At 38.8% G+C, this 24,470-nt stretch overlaps 1 protein-coding gene across 1 annotated transcript; it reads right to left on the reverse strand.

Annotated features, from left to right (window-relative positions):
* Positions 1–59: 59 nt before the first annotated feature.
* On the reverse strand, positions 60–24,189 carry rorca (RAR-related orphan receptor C a). Its single transcript, XM_026928146.3, has 10 exons — positions 23,688–24,189; positions 11,275–11,360; positions 10,450–10,591; positions 8,717–9,121; positions 7,895–8,016; positions 7,552–7,684; positions 6,708–6,815; positions 6,189–6,299; positions 4,506–4,618; positions 60–4,319 (listed from the first exon to the last, which is right to left on the reverse strand). The coding sequence occupies exons 1-10, from the start codon at positions 23,692–23,694 to the stop codon at positions 4,158–4,160; spliced, it is 1,389 nt and encodes a 462-aa protein (XP_026783947.2). The 5' UTR covers positions 23,695–24,189; the 3' UTR covers positions 60–4,157.
* Positions 24,190–24,470: the final 281 nt, after the last annotated feature.

A 24,470-nucleotide genomic window follows, 5' to 3' on the forward strand; every position in this document is an offset into this window, starting at 1 on the left:
CAGTTCTAAATGTGAAAATTAACAAAAAATAAGAAAATAAACCACACACACCACTATGCTATGTAAAAAGACTTATTTATTTCACTTTTAATCCACATGTATCCCCAGAATACAACTCTACATCATGTCTGTCTTTTTTTAATACTTGTATCCATGTCATAAATTATAGTTATTAAAATCTATGTAATCTTTTTAAACAATAAATCCAGAAAGAAAGAAAACAGAAGGATCATGAGTCAGATTTTCTGTTTTAAAAACACTCTTTAAAAAATATAATTACAATTCATATGGACGATGAGGACACTAAACGGATGAGGAAAGTGAAACACTGCAGGAAAAAAAACAGCCATGAGAAATCACAAAAAAAATTAAAAAGAATAGAATCCATCTTTATATTTTTATATTTAATTTTATAACTATACAAGATCCTATTTAATTTAAGAAAAAAGTGACACTTCTGTGGGAAATCTTAACATTCAGGAAAGCAGATACTAACACACAGTGATGGAGGTTCGAGGACTTCTGCAGGGTTAAAGGTGTCTGAAGAAGACTTTACGGGACCCAGAGCCCAACTAACTCCCTGAGTGTGTGTGTGTGTGTGTGTGTGTGTACTAGCAAGACGAAGTAGTATGTACACACAATCTAAAAACTGTTAAATGCATCATTTTATAAATCACACTGTCATTTTTTTCCTTCACCTCATGATGAATCTGTTAATACCACTTACACTGTGTATGTTTAATTTTAGACCAAATTATCCCGTTAACTGACTCGTGCTAGAGTGAATCTACACCATATCTATTGCACAGTCCCATTATGACACTGTCGTAAACACCCAGAGAACTGTTTTATAACCAGCTTTTTTTTTTTTTTTTAAGAAAACCACAAGGAAACCAGTAACTATAGGTCGAGAAGACCGATATTCCAACACGACACGTGAAGCAAATCTCAACGGCCAGGATGGTGAAAACAGTCAGCTTTTCTGACCGATCATTTCGTATTTCGCTTCTGAGGAAAAAAAATGTTCTGAGCTAGATTTATATAATGAGTTCACCCCAAGACATGGTTATATAACATACTGAAAAGTGACAGCACTCAATGGGCCTCATTTAGTAAAACTGTGTGTAAATGTTTTCGTATATATATTATACAGCATCATCATTCTCCCATAAAAGGTTAGCTGATAATTTCATTTTTATTTGTATTAAAATAGAAGTCTTTAGATAGCAATAAGACTGAACTGAAGGATCACATTCTGTAACATATTTAGGCTACGAGCAGTAAACAGACTGAATTGGGCTCTTTAGCCTTACTGTAGCGCCATCTGCTGTTGTGAATGCATAATAAGCTTGGAAATACAACGTCTCCATATTTATTAGAAAATAAGCAGCTTATAAGTCGGGCTAATACAGCTCGTCTCCGTGCATTTCGTATCGTGTCTGACCCTGGTGGGACTTTGTAGTCTGTAAAATACGGTATGTGCAAAATTAAAACGTTCATCCATCAGTTTGCTCGAATACACACTCAGAGTCAGAGTGCATTAAACAATAGTGGGTAGTAGCTTCCCAGTTCATAACTGAACAAGGGAAAAAATCCAGTGAGTAGAGAGAACAGCAGTGTGAGGGGAAAGACCTGGAGAAAGCTGGTGTGTGTGTGTGTGTGTGTGTGTGTATGAGAGAAAGACAGCGCAAACACTAACCCGGATATCACCTAGCCTGAGGGTGAGAGGGTGCACTAACTTTCAACATTTGTGGAGGTGTAAGATCTGTAAGTGCCATTCACCTGCTTTTAAAATGAAAAAAAGAAAGCAGCATCTCAGCCGTTCAGCTTGAGTCAGAATGTATATTATTATTATTATTATTATTATTATTATTATTATTATTATTATCATTACACTTCATACCACTGTATTTTTCCAGACTTAGAGGAGGAAAAAATCAGTATATACGTTACACTACTGTTACAGGTGTTTTTATTTTATCTATAAAATGAAACTTCAGTCTAGTTCATTTTTTCTGCTCCATCATCATTACTGTAGTACCGTATTATTTCCTCTCATTCCTGCCGCCTTCTCACTGCACACGACCTCTGAATACGATGGTCTGAATTCGCCCCCAGTGGCTGTCGGATTGCGTTCAAATTTTAAACTATTAAATTGTGTAACCTAAATAAAAAATTTTAAATACACAATTTTTTAATTCACTTCATGTAAATAGTTTCGACAAACATATGATGTGTAACTTAGTAGTATGTAGTTTACGTATAGCTAGTTGTGCTTAACTGTCTAACATGAGTTAGCTAACACGCCACAACCAAATCCATTAACACTAAATTATCACCTGGTTTGACTTATAGCATCTACGTTACTAAAATCTGATTAATTCTGAAATAAATTTAAATTACGCAATGGTTGATAATTCGCTCTTTTCGTATTTTTGACTGAGATACGTTACTTACGCATTACAGTCGCTTCCTGTCTAGTCGCACAAATTGAAAGCTTTGCTGGAAGCAGTGAAAAGGCAGCACAAGTTTATATTTTATAAATGCAAAATAAAAACTCCTCATAATTCATTTTATACACTTTCGTTTGTTTGCTAGAGTACCATGAACACCATAAAACACTAACAAATGGGCTAAAGCAAAACAATAACGATAGTAATGATAAGGTGGATGCTGTTTGGCTGTGTTAGTAAAATTGTCCGCTTATAGTTTGGAAAATACGGTACTGTGCTTCACACATCGCTGCTCTTGCTTAACAGTTCATTCTCCATGTATCTGTGCAATATATACTTAATATAATATATATATATTCTAATTTCAAATACTATATATACACAACATCTATTTTGATTACAGATAAATCAAAATACCAAAATAAAATACTACGTATTTCATTCTAGAGTGGCATTTCCAGGAAAAAAAGAAATGGAGCAGAGTTTTTTTTTTAATAATATTAACAATAATAAAGATAAAAAAAGGTCAGAATGAAGACCTCAACCGATGTGCACACAGCCTCGTTCACACGCCTGCAGATTAGCAGATTAGCATCGTAAAAATGCTAAACCCTGCAGAGGATCAGAAACTACAATAATACATTCTGTCTCGTCCACGAGGCTGTGCTACATTTCCACTACATTCAGTAAAATTGGTGAAAAAAGTACAGTCATTTCCCACAGAGTCTCTCAGAGATTTAAGCTCCGATCCTAACCTACACGCTCGCTCCGTACGGTGCGAACTGTTCTGATGCGATCATGGCCACGCCCTCCTCTGCTGTAGGGGGATCGAAAGTGACATGCACATTAAGAGTGATGAAAAGGTGCCAAAACTTTCCTGCAGGGTTCTTTTACTGTGTTTTTTTTGTCGTAATAGCGAAAATGTTTCATTTTTCTAAACTAGATTTTTTAACGTGGGTGCTGAACAGCTTGTAAAATAAAATACAACACAGAATTATTCTGCATGATGCTTAAGTTTGATTTCTGATTTAGTTAGCTAGCTAACCGTTGGTAAACATAATTTAAAAAATAATAACGTATTATGATTAAATTTGTTGAGTCGAAGTGACTAGCTGTCCCGATTTAATGGCAGTAGTGCTCTTGTAGTTACCAGCGTGATAACGTATGTAATCACCATGGCAACGTTAACGTGGCAGCTGTTTACGTCAATCCTGTTCTCGTCACCAACTTGCCAAAGCAACTTCAGCCAGAATCAAGAACGTTTTGACGGATTGTTTTAATGAAACATTCTGATTGAACGGATCGTTTTCATAGCTACAACTTCTGCATAGTGTCACACAGGTCAGTATAATTTCGATGTACATAGGTGAACTCAAATTAGCCACCATTTTTCTGGCACCAAAATATCCATCTGTCTGAACTTTCTCGATCTGATTGTTTTTTTTCCTTGTCAGTTTAAAACGACGCGACAAACCGGCGCCGCTCTCGGGCCGCCCCGTCGATCACCTGTTAAGTAAAGAGCTCAGAGAAAGGTATTGTGGGATTTGGAGTCCAAAAGTGTTGTGTGCAGGATTGTCAGTGAGCTGCTGGTCTGTTAATGACGCGTCACATCTACCAGTCCTTCGTTTCATCCCTACGTCTCTCTCTCTCTCTCTCCCGAACATTCACTCTCGAGCACCAGTTTGAGTGACACGCTGGTGTCGTCTAGCCCTTGGTGGAATCAGGGAAGAAGCTCTCGCTACCGAACACCTCCCGATACAGCGGCGGGAAGCTGTAGGCTGTTTCCGGGTGGAGCAGGCGGAAAAACTCCAGCTTGTCGATGTGGAGGCTGCAGATGGACTTTATCGCAGGAAGCTTAGCCAGCATCTGAAGATAAGAGAATGTAAAAGATTTGTTCATTTGTGCAACTCATAGTCTTAGTATATTGATGATAATGTAAAATTGAATAAATCTTTAGTTATATACTGTAACACTTTTTTTATTTTAGCCCTAGGAAGGCAGGACGTAACTGCAGTGTACACACTCGAATACGACGGGAAAATTAGTGCGCACCTTGTCGAGTTTGTGCTCGTTGGCGCCCTCTCTGTTCAGGCAGCGCTGCAGCGCCTGATAAACTTTCCCCTGCAGCCTCTGAACCTGCTGTCTGTCTGTAAGCCAGGTCCGATCTGTTTAAAAAAAATACATAAATAAATAAAATAAAGCACACACACCTCCATAAAACATTTAACTCTTACAAATCTCCTGACCTCGACTCCCACGTCAGTAACCTCGACAAAGTCACTAGTGTTCAACAATTTTTATCTCTACGTCAAGGTCAAGGTCACCTGCAATGTCGTCCATATACATTTACACGTATACACTGAGACGGCCGTTTACACGAGTGTTTTACTTAGTTATGATTATTCAGTAGATTCTCTGCCTACATGTTGAAATATAGCCTTTATATTCCACTTCTCTCTAATCCTGTGCAGTTTTATTTTCTTAATTTCATTGTTTAGACCATTCCTGGCACACTGCACACTTCTACAATCCATGCTTTGTTGACTAGTGATTCAAAATTAAAAAAAATATTAATTAAAAATAAATAAATAAATAAAAATACACTTATATGTAAAGCTTTGCATATCCTTATGACAAAGACTGTTTTTTTCCATGCTTTTGTAGTACGTTATGTAACATGTTATAAAAGTATTTTATGTAGAAATGGAGTTACCGAGCCAGAAAATGTGTGACGTCTTGAACGTGCAGTTTGGATGAACGCTAAAATGGTGGCTATGAGATTCCACTACTTATTAGCAAGCTACCTTAGCTCCAGTGCAAACATGAAACATGCCTTGTTCAACTGTTACGAATACGAAAACAATGAGAATAAGTGTGTAGTTCCCCACAAAGCTAAAAAAGAAAACGATTAAAAACTATATATATGAAATGATATATATTAGGGATACCTAACCGAGTAACCTAATCAGTATTAAGCAGTCAAGGATGTCACGGAACATTTTATTTAGCTCTGTTGGCGTTTCACTGATGTGTGCTGCTAGCGATGAGCTTTATGAGCTTTACGAGTTTTATGTTTAAGATGTTATGGTTTAAACGGTGTCTTTAGCAGAGAGCGTTACTGCAGCTGACGTGAGTGCGCAGAGCAGTATCAGCGAGCGTGGTCATTAACAAGGCTGCACTGTGAGTGTAAAGGGAGTGTGTGTGTGTGTGAGAGAGAGACTCAGTGCTCGCAGAAGTGAAGTGCTCTCCCGTGTTACAGATTCTCGGTTACAGACACTCGCTTCACTGCTCCACGCTTGCCAATAAATTCGTGTGCGCTATTCACAGCACCGTGTTCATTTTTTATGAACACGCTCGCCAATACTGCTCTACACGCTCAGGTCGGCCGTCCTCGTGCTCTTTATTAAACACCAGAAAGATCAGGTTACTCGTACTGTTGGAAGAAGCTGTAGTTCCTCCTCTTGGAGCACAGTGTGTAGCCTGCTTTGCTTTGATCATTAATTGTGAAATAAATCCTGATCGCTGTTCATTAGTGAAACGACGTATTCTAGGCTTATGTCACATTACAACATTACTTCTGTAAAGGAGCACGATATTACGCTGATACAGGCAACTTTATCGATGCATCCCTAATAACAATAGTGTGCAAGTACTGTAGATTTTTGTGCAATATGTGATGACATCAGGGTGATGTAATACAAATGAAATTCTGGATATTGAATTAAGATGTAGGACCTGGGGAGAAAAGGACGGCGGCGCTGAACAGAGCCATTTCTTCTTCCGTGAGCTGCAGGCGGCTCATCGATTTAGCGAGTTCAAACACAGCGTTCACCAGGTCATCACAACCTACAGGGTGAAGCAGGAGGGGAAAAAAAACTCTGCTTAGAAATCAAAAATGTGTTCCCATAATCCACCACACAGCGGCCCTCGAGCTCTAGCTGATGGCTGGCTGATCATCAAACACCACACAACATCACAAGAACGCACAGAACATGAAGATGCTGCCGGAATTGGCACTTTGATCAAATACACTGTAGTAATTAAACCAATTAGCCGATACCCAGCAGCAGCAATGCAAGTCAGGTTAATTATACAGGATCTATACCCAGCTCGTACAGGATATTCAGGTTTGAGAAAAAAAAAGACAATTGAGTTATTAGTGGAGACTACATGCCAGTTGGCGTCTGTATTGGCGTGCCTGAATCACACCCTGTGAAAACGTAACTGTTGCATAATGACAGAAATGAGACGTACCGAGAGCTTTGAAGAGCTGAACGCTCGCGAACTTCCCGTCGAAGAGCAGCGTGTGGTTCGCGGGGTTGTAGGCTCGACACATCTGAATCAGCAACACGCTCAGACATCCTGCGGAGAGACGGAGGGATTCAGATCCAAACTGAAGTCTGTGTGTGAACATATTTAAATGTGTGTTCTCAAATGACAGCGATAGTGGATTCCGTGATGAACAACACAAGTGGGTTGTGGTTTTATTTCAATGTGAAACTGGAATAAAGAAAAGCACAAACAATAAACACTGCACAAAAAAAAAAAAAAAACAAGACAGACAACTGTTCAAACACAAACAATGAATAATGCAGAGGATTATTCGGCTTTAGTCACCGAGTGAACTAGCCGCTTGTTTGCGACGTGTTTGGAAATGTCAAACGAATCAAATTGCTTTAAATGCACAAACATTCAGAAGAAACATTCTGCAAAAAGCCCAAAGAATTCAAGGCAGGAAATGAAATTAGGAACTCGTACAGGATTAAATGTGAAGAAGAATCCAGGAGGTAACTGTGGAGGTGTAGTGCACTTCGGGTCAGATAGTAGCTGTAGAAAACGTTAAGCTTAGTACACAACAATTCCAGAGAAACATGAAGGTACAGATGTTTCTAGAGAAAAGTCCGGTTTCTCTGGAAACTTTCTATTTAGCTTAGCTTTTACTACATCTACTATATATAAATCCTGTGGAATTGAAATTTCAAATATCTGCTGATTTTACCTCCTACAGCCTCAGAAGCACTGATGAAAGGTTGTTTTTAAGTGTGTGTGTGTGCGTGTGTGTGTGTGAGAGAGAGTGTGTGTGTGTGTGTTCTCTAACCTGCTTTGAGCAGGATGATCTGGTCGTTCTGACACAGCTCCATGAAGCCGGAGATGCGCTTGGCGAACTCCACCACGTACTGGATGGCGTTAGTGAGGTGCACCACACACTGCTGCCACATCACCTCCATCGGCTGTACAGGAACCAACACAGAGTGTGAGTGTGTGTGTGTGTGTGTGTTAGAGTCACGTCTTATACTTAGTGTATAAATCTAAAACAGTCAAACTGCAGTATGAGGGTCTATGTTTCAGGAGAAGTTATAACCACGTTGCTAAAACGTTATAAAGCCAGAGCTCTTAGTGATTGATTGATTTATTTATGTGAGAATTTAGGGGATGAGTACTTTGTTCTGGTAAGTGCGAGTCTCCTCGGCTGTGTACAGGTTCCACGCAAGCCGTTTCAGTTCCTCTGTGCTGTACTGACTCGTCTCTACATGTGACTTCACCACACTCTGAGCGATGCGTTCTGCATATAACACACACACACACACACACACACACAAACACATGAATATACCACAACACATTGTCCTACAATCAGGCCTTTTCCAGAACAACTACGAAACACTCAGAAATGAACCAAATTAGATAAAATATTTCTTAAATCTTGGATGTGACGTAGCTACAGCACTAACTACATTGTCAGAAAATTGACACAATAATGTAAGGTAAAAAATTCCCAAATCCAATTTTGGATTTTTCTCCATAATTCAGCCTAAAGTCACATTCGTAGATACAGAGGTGGTAAAGATGCTAAGCCGGGCTACACAACGCTAAGATTTGGGAAAAGACCTGAAAGATTTTTCTATGTGAGTCACAAATTCATTTTTTATCACAGCGCTGTTGAATTCTGGATTGTGATTGGTCAGAAGGCGTTGATTAATTTTCTATAACAGCAGCTCTGACAGTCGTGCAGCTGCAAATCACAAGTTTATATTAATGCTCTCATTCTAATACGTTATCGTTTCTATAGTAACAGCATAGATGCGCTTCCTTTATGGAAGGAGTCTCCAGTGTCAGTGCTTTGTAACAGTCAGAGGTAAAGCTGTAACTTTAAGTTTTCTGACATCTTCAGGGTTATTCAGGGTTATTGTTATTATGACACATGAGTAAGGAATGTGTTGTTCAGAGGGAGCTGTACGAGACGGTGGCGCTGTGAGACTGACCTGTCTCGAGCAGCGAGAACCCCTCGTTGAGCGGCGAGTGCGTATGAAGAAGCTGGCATTCGTGTTTTAACTCCATGGAGCTGTGTGAGGATGAGTTGCTCCCTCCGCTGCTCCCTTCTCCGCTCGTCCTGTTGTTGCCCTGCAGCTCCAGGCCGCAGTACTCATCCTCCGGGGTCAGGGGCAGGTCAAACAGCAGGCCTCCGAGGTCGTCGAGGTCGCTGAGGGCTGTGCTGGAGCTGCGGCTGCAGGTTCGAGTGTGTCCATCGTGGCTGTTCTCTCCGGATTCCTCCCCCACTCCGCCGGAGGACATGACGCTGCTGACGCACTCCTGACCCTGCTGATGTTTCTGCACCTCGGCGTACAGGCTGTCCCGCTGCTTTTTAGACATGCGGCCAAACTTCACCGCTGGGAGAGAGAGAGAGAGAGAGAGAGAGAGGTGTCAGAAAATGTCTTTTAGTGCATGATGTGTTCACCTAATATTCTACATTCTCCAGTACACAGTTGTTGCTCTTTCGGTTGCTCCCATTAGGGGTCGCCACAGCAGACTGTTTGTCTGCATGTTTGATCTGGCACAGGTTTTACGCCGGATGCCCTTCCTGATGCAACCCTCCCCAATTTTACTAGAAGTGCACTGTCATGTGCAGCCCCAGTGGCTGGGGTCGGTTCCCTGGCCGGGAATCGAACCCGTGCCGCGGCCATGAGAGTGCCGAGGCCTAACCACTAGTCCTCCAGGGACCCTCTCAAGTACATAGTATATGGAGTTAAATATAGTGCACAGTGTGATTTGAGACACAGCCTTGCCTAATCACTCATGTTCACAGACTGTCCCAACACTAATGTTCTATTATTCATACCTCATGTTTAATTGATGCTCTTACTAGAACCTCGAGCCATTTTAATAAACACCACAAACACTACAGCACACAGATCCTGTCAAGACTTCTTAATGGTCATTGCTTTTAAATTTTCAAAAGTGTTAATAAAGTGTGTTGATTTATGACTGTGATCTTAGTAATGAAAGTGTCCTAGTGATGTAAGGAATAAAACACAGTGTGCTGTTACAGGAAAATGATCAGTGACTGGGTGCTGTGACGAGGAGTTACTGTTATCACCCCACAGTGGATCATTCTCCAGTAACAGCACGTCCAAAAGAGTTTTGTTCCTATGCATTGATTCAAGAACGTCATACTTTTATCCATTTATAGTTATGTTTAATGTTGGTCCTATTCTCACTTACGTTATAGCAACTATAGATAGTTGTTCCCTCACCATCCTCTCTGTTTCTCTCTCTCTTAATGTTAGTTCTTTTATTTGTTTTTTTATTTCCGTGTCCTTGATTGTGTGTGTGTGTGTTGCATCAAAGGTTCATGAAATTGAACACCCAGTGAAATTGAATAAGATCCTGTCATGGCCAAAAACCACAAAGAAGCATAAATTCCTCTCTCCTGAAGATGTAGGAAAAATTACAGCTTTATCTCTGACTGTTACAAAGCGCTGACACTGGACACTCCTTCCATAAATGTTAAACTTCAAGAAAACTTCACCTTATCAATGATGTTTTAATAAAGTAATTTATAAAGTGAAGCGCCTGCTATACGAGTCTCTGTGAATGAGCTGTTACTATAGAAACGATAACGTATTAATATAAACCTGTGATTTGCAGCTGCGCTACTGTCACAGCTGCCGTTATAGAAAATGATACAACACAAATAGACGAGTAGAGTTTGTCTCACCGTCGCGGCTCATGCCGAGCGCCAGGCATTTCTGCAGCCGGCAGTGCTGACACCGGTTCCTGTTCGTCCGGTCGATCACACAGTTCCTCTGCCGAGAACACGAGTACATGGCGTTATTCTGCTGACTGCGCCGGAAAAAACCCTGCAGGGAAAGAAAAAATTTGATTATGGATTGAATCATACTGTAGGCTCATAATCGACATGTAGAAAAATAAAGTAATAAATGGAATTGGGACCTGTGTGACTTTTATAATGGAATATGATAAAAAGCTGATATGGTGTCAATAATAATACATATATATTTTTAAAATAAATATTTTAAATTTCACACAAGGACACAGTGTATATGTATCTGCACTAAATCACAAAATAACAAAATAAAATATTATATAGGCTTATAGACAAATGCGTTTTTATTGAAAACACGTCAACAGTACTGGAAATGATTCACAAAGGACAGGGATTTCTTCAGAGCCGTTCCCTACATCAAGCAACAAACAGGTTATTTCTCCAAAAACATTTAGGAAACTTTTTTTAAAAAAAACAAACAAACTTGTGCTAGGTGAGTAAAAAATAGAAACATTAGAAGGAGGAATTTTTGCCTTTGAATATATAAAAATGATGAAAATGTAACTAGTACTTTATGGTGAAATTCGTTCTTACAGCACTAATGAAATTCAATCAAGTCCAGATTTTTATAAATATAATATTATTGTTTCAAAGCAGCACATGATCAAGGAAATGTATTTAAATTAGTGACATCGTCATTTAGTACAGACGAGAGAGAGACAGAGAGAGGTGCTGATTTATTTTTTTTTTCATTACCTTACATCCTTCACATGTGATCACTCCATAATGGATCCCTGATGATTTGTCCCCACAGATCTTACAGGGGATCACCTCGATTTGAGCTGAGAGAGAGAGAGAGAGAGAGAGAGAGAGAGAGAGAGAGAGAGAGAGAGAGAGAGAGAGACAGGATCAACACAGTTCCTCACAAACAGAGTCAGAGATCAGGTTTGTGGTCACATAAACCTCAGTGTGTACCAGAGTTTGATCTCTTGTGTCCTCGTATCTCTTTCATTTTGTTCCTCTCTGCACGTCACGCTGCATTTCCATTACAGAAGAGATATAATGCTATACTTAATGTTCCAGTTTTATCTGCAGTTTAAAGTCAATAACAATTCATTTCTTCACTCACATACTGAGCCATTTTGCATCCATTGCTCTTATTCAACACGATGATTCAAATATTCCATAAAATGCATTTAAAGGAAACACATGCATGCGTATCGATCAGTGTGTGTTTTAAAAATGAAGGGATTTAGTTCTGCGGTGAGAGAAGCTCTTTTATTTCTCTGTCATCACACGGACCCTCGTTCTGGCTCCACAGTGCGTCCAAACATCATTAGAGCTGAAAAGACGAGTACTGAAAATGAAATTAATTTTACCGCAGTGATAAAAGTGATCAGTCCTTTTCATGTCACTTTGCTGCAGATCCTCATAAAACTCTTCTCACCAGCAACAAACTAAATCATGTTTCACTTGGAGAAGGATCAGAACCCGCCGATTACTATCGGGCCGAATCCGAGCTCGGATCTCCCAAAAAAAACAAACAAAAAAACCCAAAAACACACTGCAACCCAAAACACACAGCGTGTTTGATTCACTTCCTGCAGTCGAGACGATTCAGAGTCAAATCCCTTTCTCACTACAGTTCACTTGTTCCCTTTCAAACTAAAGTGGGCGGGGCTAATATTGGGTAACAGATGTATAAAGCTTCACTTTAACCTGGCTGTTGTCACAAGGCTGTTGTTGTTTGTCCCACCCACAAAGCTTTTACAAAAATAACGTATTCGTGAGTCGCTGCTGTGCCAATTCGAGAAACGGGCAAGTTGATGCATGTAAGGTTGAAAACCACAGATTCTCGAGTGTCAATCATACGGGCTGATTAAAATATTAAGCCACGCCCCTTAGGTCAGTTGTCATATGGGTCTGTTTAGGAAATTCAGCTGGGGATTCAAACGTTAATAGAGGTTTGGTATCATACAAACATCTCTCATATTTCACAATGTGTTCCTTGAGTAGTTATGGGTAAAGAGGAGTACCTCCTAAGAGGGTTTAAAAAAAAAAAAAAAAAACCTACACAAAAGTTCTGGTACTGCGTAATGGTGAGTACCGACCCAATTCAAGGACATGCTAAATGTACAAAAAGAGTATTTCAGGTTTGTGTGGGTTTTTTGTGGGAGCATTCTGTTCACTAAATAGTGCACTTCTTAAGGACTGAAAAGTTATCATGCATTATGCCCTGTGTAGGGAGAATATTTTGGGGATTTGGCCTAAATTTGGAGGAGAATAAAATAAATTATACTGAGAAAGCAAAGAAGAAACTGTTAACGACTAAACGTTCAGATGTTAATAGTTGTATCTGTTTAATGGGTTTTAATCCCTAGAATCTAATCAGGTGAGAATGAAGAGAGTCTTTGTTGCGGCGTGGTGAAGTGAGTGTGTTCCTGGAAATATAATCTGAATTAAAAAAGGAACAGTAAGCCATCGCATGCAAAGATAAAGCCCAAGGCGACGTCTTAAAAACCCCCCCGACATTCCAGAGACGTGCTGATTTTCAGTTCTGCTGCTTATCTAAACGGTGAAGTCCTCTCTGTCCCGCGAGAGCAGCTCATCAGGACCAGGGACGTTATAAAGTTTCCTTCACTGGACTTTCTGGAAGCCATGAGAGAGACAATGTTACAGCAGAGCTGAGCGACACAGACTCGTCCTGATAAACTGTGTGTGTGTGTGTGTGTGTGTGTGTGTGTGTGTGTGTGTGGGGTTGTTTAGATCTTAATAGGTTTGTGTGTGATGACGCAAGCTGTTAGATAAGGCCTAGTTTATTGTGATGTGGGGATGGGGATGGGATGCTGAATATCCGGGGGTCACTGGACAAACACTCGAACGCTATTAACACAACGAGAAATTGTGATTCATAACACGAAGCATACGTGTGTACAAAAGGTAGCGCTCTTAATATAGCAAAAAAAAAAAAAGCGATGTAGTGGAGATATTAAAAACAAGTCCCGGTGATGTCAAATGTTCTCCTCGCTTCTTATTTTGCTTTCTATCCTCCTTCCTGCTGTTATATAACCACTAGCTGGCCACGTTCCACATAACGCAATCATTCGAGAGAGGGGACGGTCACCATAGCAACCGTAGGGATGAGTTTCTCCCTGTTTTGTCCCACCCCTTCTCTCTGAATGGGTGCTTTTGGAGACAATTAGCCTCTGATTGGTCGGGATACGGAGAAGCTGCTCTACTGACACTTTTCCTACTGAACCAAGCGAGAGGTGTTCAACGACATTCCTATCTGTTTTCAATTTTTAAATTGGTTGTAAACATCGGAGAAAAAAGTAGTTTTTTTTAGTCATGATTTCGTTCATGACACGGTTTGTTTGTCATTCAGCCGAAACACCACTCACCAATCCTAAGAATGGCCATTAAATCATGACACCTGAAAGTGTGTTAACTCAGGAATAAAACACTCCGTGTCATGCTGTTATAGAAAAATAATCAACAGGGGTGATGTGATGAAGCGGAGGTTCTATTCCCACTCCAAAGTTGATTATTTTCCTGTAAGAGCACATCCTGAAGTGTTTTACTCCTCTTACACCACAGCAGTTTCCCAACAATTACAATATAGCTACGTTTAATATTGCGGAATGTCTATGAAACAAGTTCCTGTTCTCACTTACGTTATAGCAGCTATAAACAGTCGTTTCCTCACCAGCCTCTCTTTATTTCTCTCTCTTGAAGATAATAAGACAAAAAAATAAATAAATTGTCACGTTATCACAAAGAAAGAAACCGCAAGGAAGCGTAAACTCCTCTGTCCTGAAGATGTCGGAAGACTTAAAGTTCCAGCTTTACCTCTGACTGTTACAAAGCGCTGACACTGGAGACTCCTTCCAGAAATGTTAAGTAAACGTCTCCTTAATGAAAACGTCACCGTGTCAAAGATTACACACGTTTTTAAAATCTGTTCACGTGCAGCATCCACCCTGTGAATGAGCTGTTACTATAGAAACGAGAACGTATTGGAAGGAGCGCATTAATATAAACCTGTGATGTTGTACAAGTACTGATGTTATACTCTGTGCTTTTAGAAGATATTATTGATATCGCAATCAATTATCACGATAAACGCCATATCGTCCACCTCAACAACAACAACAACTCCACCAACGATAAGGCCCTGTCTCTTTCCAGCATGTTCTTAAAAAGTCCTAATAACTCACGCTAGCTCATGACTTGTGGCAGCACGTCAGGAATATGAACTCGGAGCTCGCTCGTAAATCTATTTTTAAGTTACAGCTCCATGGCTGAGACGAGCTGTGATGTTATAACCAGGCCTCGGTCGACTTTCACCAGAACACTCACTCTGTTAGAGCTGTCATTATTCATGTTTAAGATTTTTTTGTTGTTGTTGTTAATCTGTTGAAACTGTTTCCTCCTGTCTAAACCATTTGGTTTAACGACTCACATTGCTCAGTGCTTGGAAAAAAAGTGCTGGTACTGCTATTTTTGGCACTCTGGTGTTACCGGTTTAAGCACACGGTTATGTAATTTTGAAACTATGACATGACAAACACCAATACTGTAACGTACTCTAGCAGAAGAGACAGTTTGCTGTAAACCATTTCATCTTTTTATTTTCACATTTCGGGGGATATTATGGAAATATCTGATTTTATACACGCTCTAATGACAGCTTGGGCTCTGTAAAATCCACCTAGCAAACAACATGCATTTGGACCAATAGTTGTAAAGAAAACAGGAAAAAAAATGTCCTGCATCTCCAAAACAGTGCATTGCTTTGCACAAATGATCATGTAATAATAATAATAATAATAATAATAATAATACGTTGTGTTCTGCATGCACTTTTCTTCATATTTTTCATGTTATATAAACAGTTTCTCAGAGATTTTAGGGTTTAATCATAGTGTGTTTGGCTTTAGAAGTAAAAGAATTCAGTTTAGCTGTAAAAGAAAAAAATTCACAAGTTTATATTTACTACACAAGCAGTCAATTTAATTTTATTTTACTGTTTTATTAGTTTTTTTTTATACTGTTTATACTAAAATTACTGTTTTATTATAAGGCAGAATACTGAGTGTAGAATACTGTGCTCTTATGTTATGTTAGAAGACACAGACTAAAAAACTAAAAAACTAAAAAAAATATTATTAACCATCCAAATATTTAAAAATATCCATGATTTTTGGTTTGAAGTGCCACCTGATCGCTGTGCGCTGTGGTGTGTGTTGTGACTGCATGTTCTGAAGCTCCATTCAGGCCAAATTACACACTGTTTCTGAAGTGTTTCTGAAGGGTGTTTTCTACACACACATGGCAATTACTCTTTCATTTTAATAAGCGTTTCAATCCAATCCAACGTCGTAAACGCCACTGAAATCGCAGAATCACACTTTCTGTATGCTGCAAACTTCCCAAAATATACCTGAATAGTCTAGGTAGAGTTAGATTTGATTCTGCTAGGCTTATGCAACATGCTGGTACACACACACACACACACACACACACAAAAAAAAAGATAAATCTGCTACCCAAAAGAACAAAAAGCATTCCTGTGAGAACTGGCCCACTTCAAGCACTGGCATTTCATGATGTACAAAGAAACCTGCATGTTATTTATGGCACATGACTATAAAAAGTAAAAATAAACATTAACTGTGTTTAGGGAAAAAAGAAAAGTCCAAGTGCTTTCCCGAACAAACATGTATTTTGAGTCTTATAAACTGCGATACAGAGGGATTACAAAGCTATTGTGTGTTATTATCCTATGTATGGAGCACATATAGTGAACAGAAAACCATTTTGGATTTGGCCTACGTATCTCAGCAGAAAGCAAAAGATTCCTGTGAGGAAGAGCTGGTGGATTTTCACAAGCAGAAATGGAGCTAAATACCAGCAATGAAGGAGAAGCTGTTGAAAAGAAAGTTGAAAAGTTAGCTAGCTTTGTTTGGCAAATTCTGTAAAATGAGCTACAGTTAGGATTTTTTTTTTTTAGAAGACGTCTTCTCATGTTTGTCTAAAAACATTTTTTCGGGGCATGTTCTCCCACATTAGCTAGTCAGCTAAATTTGTTTAGGGGCATTTATATATATTTTGGCTAGCTAGCCAAGTACGGTATAAAATGGACAAAATAGACACATTTGAGTCTTGCATTTGTGTGGCACTACATAAATAAACTGTACACTACACTATTAAACTAAATAGTGATGCATAATAGTGCACTACATAAACACTACAAAGCTGTTATGTTTTATATCCTGTGTAGGAAGCATTTATACTGAATAGGAAGCCATTTTAGATTTGGTCTAACTGTGTAGGAGACTTGTGGGGGAGGAAACTGGTGGATTTTGCATGTAGAAATACAAAAATGGAACTAAATACCAACAACAACACAAAATCTACAACACAAAATCTACATTTTTAAGTTTACGATTAACGTGACGTAATGAATTCGAGCCACGGTTCAGAAGGAATTCAGTGTGAACGCAAATGAAAAAGCGAATATAAGCCCCGCCCCCAAACAATCCTAGGTCCTAGGTGTGGAGTTAAATATTCTGGCCGAGTGTGAAAACTCCCACAGACGTAATTAAATGAATATAAATATTAAATATTTGCATGTTCAGCACAATAAAATAAAAAAATCCTTCCAATTTAACAGCAATAGTTTGAAAGGCATTTGAACTTTAGTACACTCTTATTTACTTGGTCAGGGATAAAGATTTGGATGTAAATCTCTCCACTGAGCTTTCAATAAAGCGCTCACGTTGAATCTGCGTCAGTCTTTGTTTAGTCACAATCACGGGAGGAAAAACGAATTTGATTTGGTGCGTTCGGCCCGGCTGTCTTCACCGCCGAGAGCTAATTAAGGCGAGATTTATTAGGGTTTGTGTTTATCAGGAGAGAAGCTGTAAGTAATCTTACGCTCCTTATCTCCTCGCCTCTCTCTCTCTCTCTCTCTCTCTCTCTCTCGCTCTGCATGTAATCAGTGTGTCAGTGCTAAACATCCAGTTCTTTCTTTAAAAAAAAAAAAAAACAGGCATGTTAACGAGTCTGGCAGAAATCCAAAGGTCTTATTTACCATCACTGTGTTTTTACGTCAGAGTATAAAGAGCTAAAGCATCGTAATGCCGAGGAGCTGAGATCTGTACACCATGTACACTAAGTGAGGATAAACGATAGGAGCAGCGTGTGACGAGCTGCAGTGACACATTCCGCTAGCTAGCTAGCTAGCATAACATTTTCCCCCTAAAAATAACTCGCTACACCTGGGCATATTCTCTAACATCATCTAGCTAGCTCTGCTAGCTATACATCTATTTCTATATCTCTATTTCTATATATTTCTAAGCTCTGAATGATTAGCGGGATGGTTTTACAAGCTGGCAGAAAAGATAGAACAGTTTATCAGGACTATTTAGCAGGAATGATTGTAAAACTGTGATGTTTGATTCAAAATGTTGGGTTATTTGCCGTGATATGTAAAAAAAATACTAGCCTTAAAGTTGAATCTAATTCATGCTAGTTTTGTAGTTCATGAACACTTGTTTCAGAGTCTGCGTTTTCTGTCTCGTAATTTTTTTTTAAAATAGTTTTTTGGATAATTGATTTTTTTAAATCCCAATTTTCCTTGTTACAGCTTCACCTGCTAAGCAATGACCTTGTGTCCCCCAAATTCTTCTTCAAAATGAACGAAGAAAACACTACATACTACACAAAAGAGACTATATAATGCCTTATAACTGGAAGTGACTGAGGACTAATCCAGTTATCCAGTTATCTAGTTGTTAGCAACCTAACTAAGTTTGATTAAAGAAAGTGCATTTGATTAAATAAAGTGATGGTATTTAATCCATAAGATTGTCGTATACATATTTTAGCATGTGACTGATTAAACCTGTAGCAGTACCGGAGCTGGTAAAGTAAGACGGTGGAATGACACCGCTGCTTCTCATTAAATATGCACACGGGGATGAAACGGCTCGTCAGTATAAGTAACAGGACTGAATTAAAGCTCCGGATGTGTGCTGGTGTTTAATTAGTCGCCACGAGCTGAAAAGAAAAAAAGAGCTTCACTAATACATCTTTAATGGTTGCGTTTTGCTTCTTGCTCGTTTCAAGTGTATTAAAAAAATGACTTTTGGACAAGATTTTAGTTTTTCTATTTATTATCTATATTTAATAATATGTGAAGGTGGTTAAATGTGTGTTTTGAATCTGCACACAATGAATCCTGTAGCTTCTAAAACTCCATTTAGCATCCAGTTTAAGAATGATGAGAGTAAAATTAGCTAAGCTGAATGATTCGGAAAACTGAAAATTAGTGTCAGATGGAAAAGGTTCAAATGGGGTTCACAGGCTTGTATTGTTTGCTTTGAGTATGCCTTAAGACTTTAAGCAGGTTAACATTAAGTAAAACTTTTGTTTAAAAAAAAAAAGGCAAAACTTTTTTCTTAAAGCACTTCTTAGTTATTTGTGAAATATATTAACATCTTTACTATTTTTGTATTATTATTATTATTATTAGTAGTAGTAGTAGTAGTAGTAGTACAACTTTTAAAATCTATATTTTTAATACAATTCTAATAAAATAAAATGTAATTTTATGTAATTTAATATGAACCCTTGTTGGGAAACCTTGGGTTAAAAAAATGTCTGAATAAAACTTTTCTCTACAAACGTTTAAACCTCTCGTTCACACACATTAGTCCATAACAGCATATATTTATTTTAACATGTTACAGTATTAAATATTATAGCACCATATTTTCTCTAGTTTCATTTTACTTACTGAGTTATTTTGGAAAAAAATTTTCAAAGTGGCAGAAATAGAAATCTGACTTCCAGAGAAGCTTCACTTTTCAGTTTTCATGTCAACAAAAAGCTAAATATGGCCATGTGAAGCGTTACTCCGGGTCGCTACACAGGTATTACTGGTGTGACAGTATTACGGCGCACTTCGAGAAGGAAATGTGCGATAATGACTTTACAATCGACACATTGTTTTTAAGTGAGACGGTTTGTTTCATGTATGTGAGATATTTCTACAACTTTAAACAGTTCTTGCGGTTTGTATAACTGATACTCTCAGAAGTCTTCAACTGTGACGCTTGAAAAAAAATGTTCATTTTTAATCACACAGCAAATTTATCACCCCACACACACACACACACACACACACACACACACACATCTCCTCACTGATATCAACAACCACAGAGCAAGAACAGCAGCCGAGGACGAGTCCGTATCAGTCCACGTTGTACTCACTCATAAAACATTAACACACGGGCCCGGATCTTTAAGTCGAGCCCTTTGTCCTTAAGCGTGTGTTTGTAAAAGAGACGAAGGAGCAGAGTGCTTTAGTCCAATTACACACTGAACACAGCTCAAGACCAAACCACTCAATCACGAAGAATACGGCTATAAGAACACGCTGACGTCCAATTATCAGCTCAGTCTCAAACACACACTGCCTCGTTCATTTCACACTGAAACGACTGCCGTTTCTTAACTTCCTAACTTCCTACCTCTACAACTAGATAGATAGACAGATAGATAGATAGATAGATAGATAGATAGATAGATAGATAGAGAAAGAAGAAAGTTGATGTACAATAATCAGATCAATTCCAAAACACTGTCTAGTTTATTTTCATACTGAAATGTCAGGCTTTTCTAAACAAAAAACAATAAATAAATAAGGAAATAAATAAATGAATAAGATGCACAATTATCAGCTCAGTCCCAAACACTGACTGAACTTTTCTAAACAACAAATAAATAAATATATAAGTAAAATAAACAAGCAAAAAATAATTAATTTGTTTCCAAACACCGCATAGTTTATTTTCAAATGAGAATGTCAGGCTTTTCTAACCAAACGATAGATCGATAGATAGACAGACAGACAGACAGACAGATAGATATATAGATAGATTTGCTGAATGTCAGACTTTTCTAAACCAACAAATAAATAAATAAATGCTAGATAAATCCGTTTTAACATGTCACATTAACAATATGCATGCATTGGGAAGAGGCGGTTTGTATTCCCATAATGCACTGCAAATCATTTGTTTATGATGAGCAATACTGCAAAAAACAACAACAACAACAACAACAACAAAAAAACAATGATACTGTGGACATTTCTAGAAAAAATCAAGTCAATCGCAATATTTTAAAAAGTGCCTGCAATCCAGCAAAGTCACATTAAAAAAGTCTGTAAAATATATTACAAAAAGAAATGATTTATACAGGAACAAGACAAAAAAAAAACATAATGTAAAAAAATTATTTTAACGTATTTGCTGTTTAATCCGCAATCGTCTCGGAAAGAAATGTGCGTGACCAAGAATTGTTTCTAAATGCGAAGCTTGTTTAATTATGTAAATTAATTAAGCATTACAGATGTTTTTTTGTTGTTGTTGTTTTCTGTATTCAGAGTTTCAACGGGAAAAGACACAGGAATGTTGAAAAAGATTTCATCTAGCCTTTAATACTTAAGTTTACATTTATTCGTTTCATTTGACTTTTATCCAGAGTGATTTGTGATGAGCATACGGTTTAAGCCCAGATCCTTAACCACTGAGTCGTATAGCAAGGCTTTAATATTTAATAAATATCAAGGTTTGGTTTACATTTGTCTCAAGTTGTATTGCTTTTGTTATTAACTTTGAAAAAATATCCATGGTTTTAGAAAAGGCTCTAAATAAATTAGCAGCAGCATCGTTGGTGCTCAGCTACTGACTGATAAAACAACTGAAAACCGTTATCAGAAAATGAAATGTTCGCGGAGAGATGGAGACTTTGTGCTGGAAATGACAACAACGACTTTCAAAGATTACGATTCTCACTGTGATGAACAGTTACACAAACTCCTCAAGGCTGCTACTGAAAAGTATCCACTGAAAAAAGCCTCCAAATCTTTTGTGAATTTCATTAAAAAAAAATGTGAGCACAGTTCAGTGCGGCTACAGTTTCATGTCCTTGAATAAAAGTGCAGTACTTCGACATGGAGAGGAGTGTGTGGCAACTCAGCCAAGACATGTGTTGTGTCTGAAGTTTGCTTTCATGCCCTCTGTTCATGCTAGCAAGTGACATGACGGTTCACTTTCTATATACGTGCATGACACAGAGTCACGATGTTTGTGTGCGACAGCAAGCGACATTTCAATTCAGATTTCCTCACTGTGAATAAATTCACACAAGAACAATTTATTTTGATTTCATTTAAATGTATTTATTCCTGTAAAGCTGCTTTGTGACTATGTCCATTGTTAAAAGCACTATACAAATAAAACTGAACTGAATAAATTGAAGTTCTGTGCAAATTAAGTATGACACTGTAAAGCGACAAATCCAAACGATCGGCTCAAGGGATTCCGCCGGACATAAATTTAAGATTGTTATTTGTCACACTGTTCGACATGATGCCAATAAAATCTTGGCGAAATTCTGTAACAAACTGTGAGATGAAGTGTGTTTTCGATGTCAGATTATACGCTGAAGATCCTCTAACGATAGACCTGTGATTAGAGAAAATGACTACATTCTGCTTACATCATCAATCAGCGCAATCCAGGCTCGAAATATGAACACAGTCAAGCCCTCTGTAGAAAATCAGCCGGGTGAAAACATGCTTTGAAAGAAAAAGATGACAAGTTTGGAGTCGTTTGTGATTCAGGAAAAGACGAAACCTTGGAATGTCCAAGTGAGCTTGAGGTATTAAGGACATTTATTAACATGCATGATAGCTTTACGACTCATTGTACAAGGGGCCCAGGCATGTTGGCTTGTAAATGTATATTAACTAATGTGATTCATTTGCATTTCTAACTGTATTTGTTGGTGTTCTGTGAGTTTGGTTTCATCCTGTGGTGGATTTTTCTAGCAGCGCTCACACTTATGAGATTTTAATCAGAAATTTCAGACACTGCGAGAACTTTGTCATCGGCAATCTCTTTTGCAGTTTTGCGGTGGCACTGACTGAGTCGATTTCAATCTGTGACTGCAAAATCAAGGCTGAAAATCCCACAGGGTAAATCCGGCTTAACACCCCCCTGACTAGCATGTATGCTAGCTGGGGGAAATCACCTCACTGAGGTGGACTCTGTGACCCCTGCCTTCCTGTCGGTTGTAATGACACACTTCCGCCACAGAGGCCGCTGTTTCTTCCGACCGACTTCTTTTCTGTGCCAAACTTTTCTTTCTTTTTTTTTTTTTTTTCTTTTTTTGAAACATCCATCCACAATGAGGCTTTGTCACTTTCAGCACAGCAGCTTTTGTACTCAGAATAGACAGAGCAGTGGATAACAGGGTGCTGTTGTTTTATCGATTTGCTCAGTTTTTCCTCAGTGAGGTTAATCCTCCCAGACAGAAGTGGGTCAATGGAGCAGCTAGTGACACACTTCACTTCACTTCACTTCACTACTGCCGCCATGTTGTGCCACACACACACACACACACACACACACACACAGCCTTGCAAACTGACACACTTTCAACAAGCCTCTAAATATCCGTCTTTAATAAAGAAACAAGTGGCCATTAAGTCAAAACAGTCACATTGTTAGCAGTGCTAAATTTCTGAACTAAGCTAGCTAACAGATGAACCTTTAAATGACAGCAGTTTTTAGGGAACAACAAACACCAACTAGGATCAAATTTCATCAAATAAACCCCAGTGTTTACAACCTATTGTGTAAAATGAAGTTAGGAGACATTTTTAAGACATATTTTAATCACGCTAGTTCCCCTCGAGTTACATAACTAAAGCCGTATCCCAATTCACTATGTACCAGACGGTAAGTGAACTAGGTAGGGTGCAGAAACAGAGTATTTGTAGTGCACTTAGAAAGGGAGTATGGAGACGATTAGGATTGAAGCCGAATTCGCTTACTGGCCAAGTAAACACTGAGTTCAACGTCACTTTCATGGCTGTCAAAACTTCCCTTCGGCTCTGCAGGGAATAGCGTGCATTAAAAATATTATTATTAATAATAATCATCATCATCATCATCATCATCACAACGCAAAATATTCCACCATTTCCAGCAAACGCGTTCTCTGTGTCTCAGAGCAAACTGAATGTAGAAAATCTTCAAGAAAAAGAACTAAAATGTCTTCAGAAAGAGAACAGCTCAACTCACCTCTCATGCTGATTTTTTTTCTTTTATATTATCTGGAAATAATACTGATGTAAACTCCAGGACATTTGAACAGCGATGGAGGGAGGAATGGGATGAAATTCGCAAAAGCTCAGCTCAGAGCCGTTAAAACCGTTAAAACCGTTAAAACAACTAAACCGCATGAAGTTGACCGGAGAGCCGCGCGCGCGCGCCGCACAAGACAAACAAGCGATCAAAGGCTGGAGTTCATTTCCGTTTGAATCCTCCGGAGCGTTACTTGTTTCCCCCTGCGGTCTCTCTCTCTCTCTCTCTCTCTCTCTCTCTCTCTCTGTGTGTGTGTGAGTGTGTGTGTGTGTGAGTGGTTTTTCTTCCTCTCTCTCTCTTTCTCTCTCTCTCTTTCTCTCTCTCTCTCTCTCTCTCTCTTTCTTTCACTCTATCTGTCTCTCACTAACTAACCTACTTTTCAGCGCGTGGACTCTCACATGATCTCGCGCCGCCGGCCCTCCTTCATTCTCCTCCGGGGCAGTTAAGAGCACGCGCCTTAAAAGGGGCAATAGGTGTATAACCAGGAGCCCTAGCGGTTGCAAGCGGAAGTACAAAAACATTGCAAGTTTTTTTTTTTTTTTTTTTTACTTGCTGCTTGACTCCACCTTCCACTCCTGTTCATGTACACAAAGCCACGCCCCATATTAAAACAAACAAAACAAAACAATGTTTGCCAGCAGATTCTTACGCATTATAAATATGACTGCATCACGTTCGACCCTGCGATGGACTGTAGTCCCATCCGGGATGTATTCCACC

The sequence above is a fragment of the Pangasianodon hypophthalmus genome, chromosome 8 (assembly GCF_027358585.1).
Source record: "Pangasianodon hypophthalmus isolate fPanHyp1 chromosome 8, fPanHyp1.pri, whole genome shotgun sequence".
NCBI classification, from domain to species: Eukaryota; Metazoa; Chordata; class Actinopteri; order Siluriformes; family Pangasiidae; genus Pangasianodon; species Pangasianodon hypophthalmus.

What these genes read in the sequence shown, in the direction of transcription:
- rorca (XM_026928146.3), bottom strand. An exon ending in GTTCTCGCTGCTCGAGACAG is followed by an intron (nt 8,017 to 8,716) that starts GTCAGTCTCACA and finishes TGTTATATGCAG; the next exon opens with AACGCATCGCTCAGAGTGTG. An exon ending in CGCCGTCCTTTTCTCCCCAG is followed by an intron (nt 4,619 to 6,188) that starts GTCCTACATCTT and finishes TTTTTTAAACAG; the next exon opens with ATCGGACCTGGCTTACAGAC.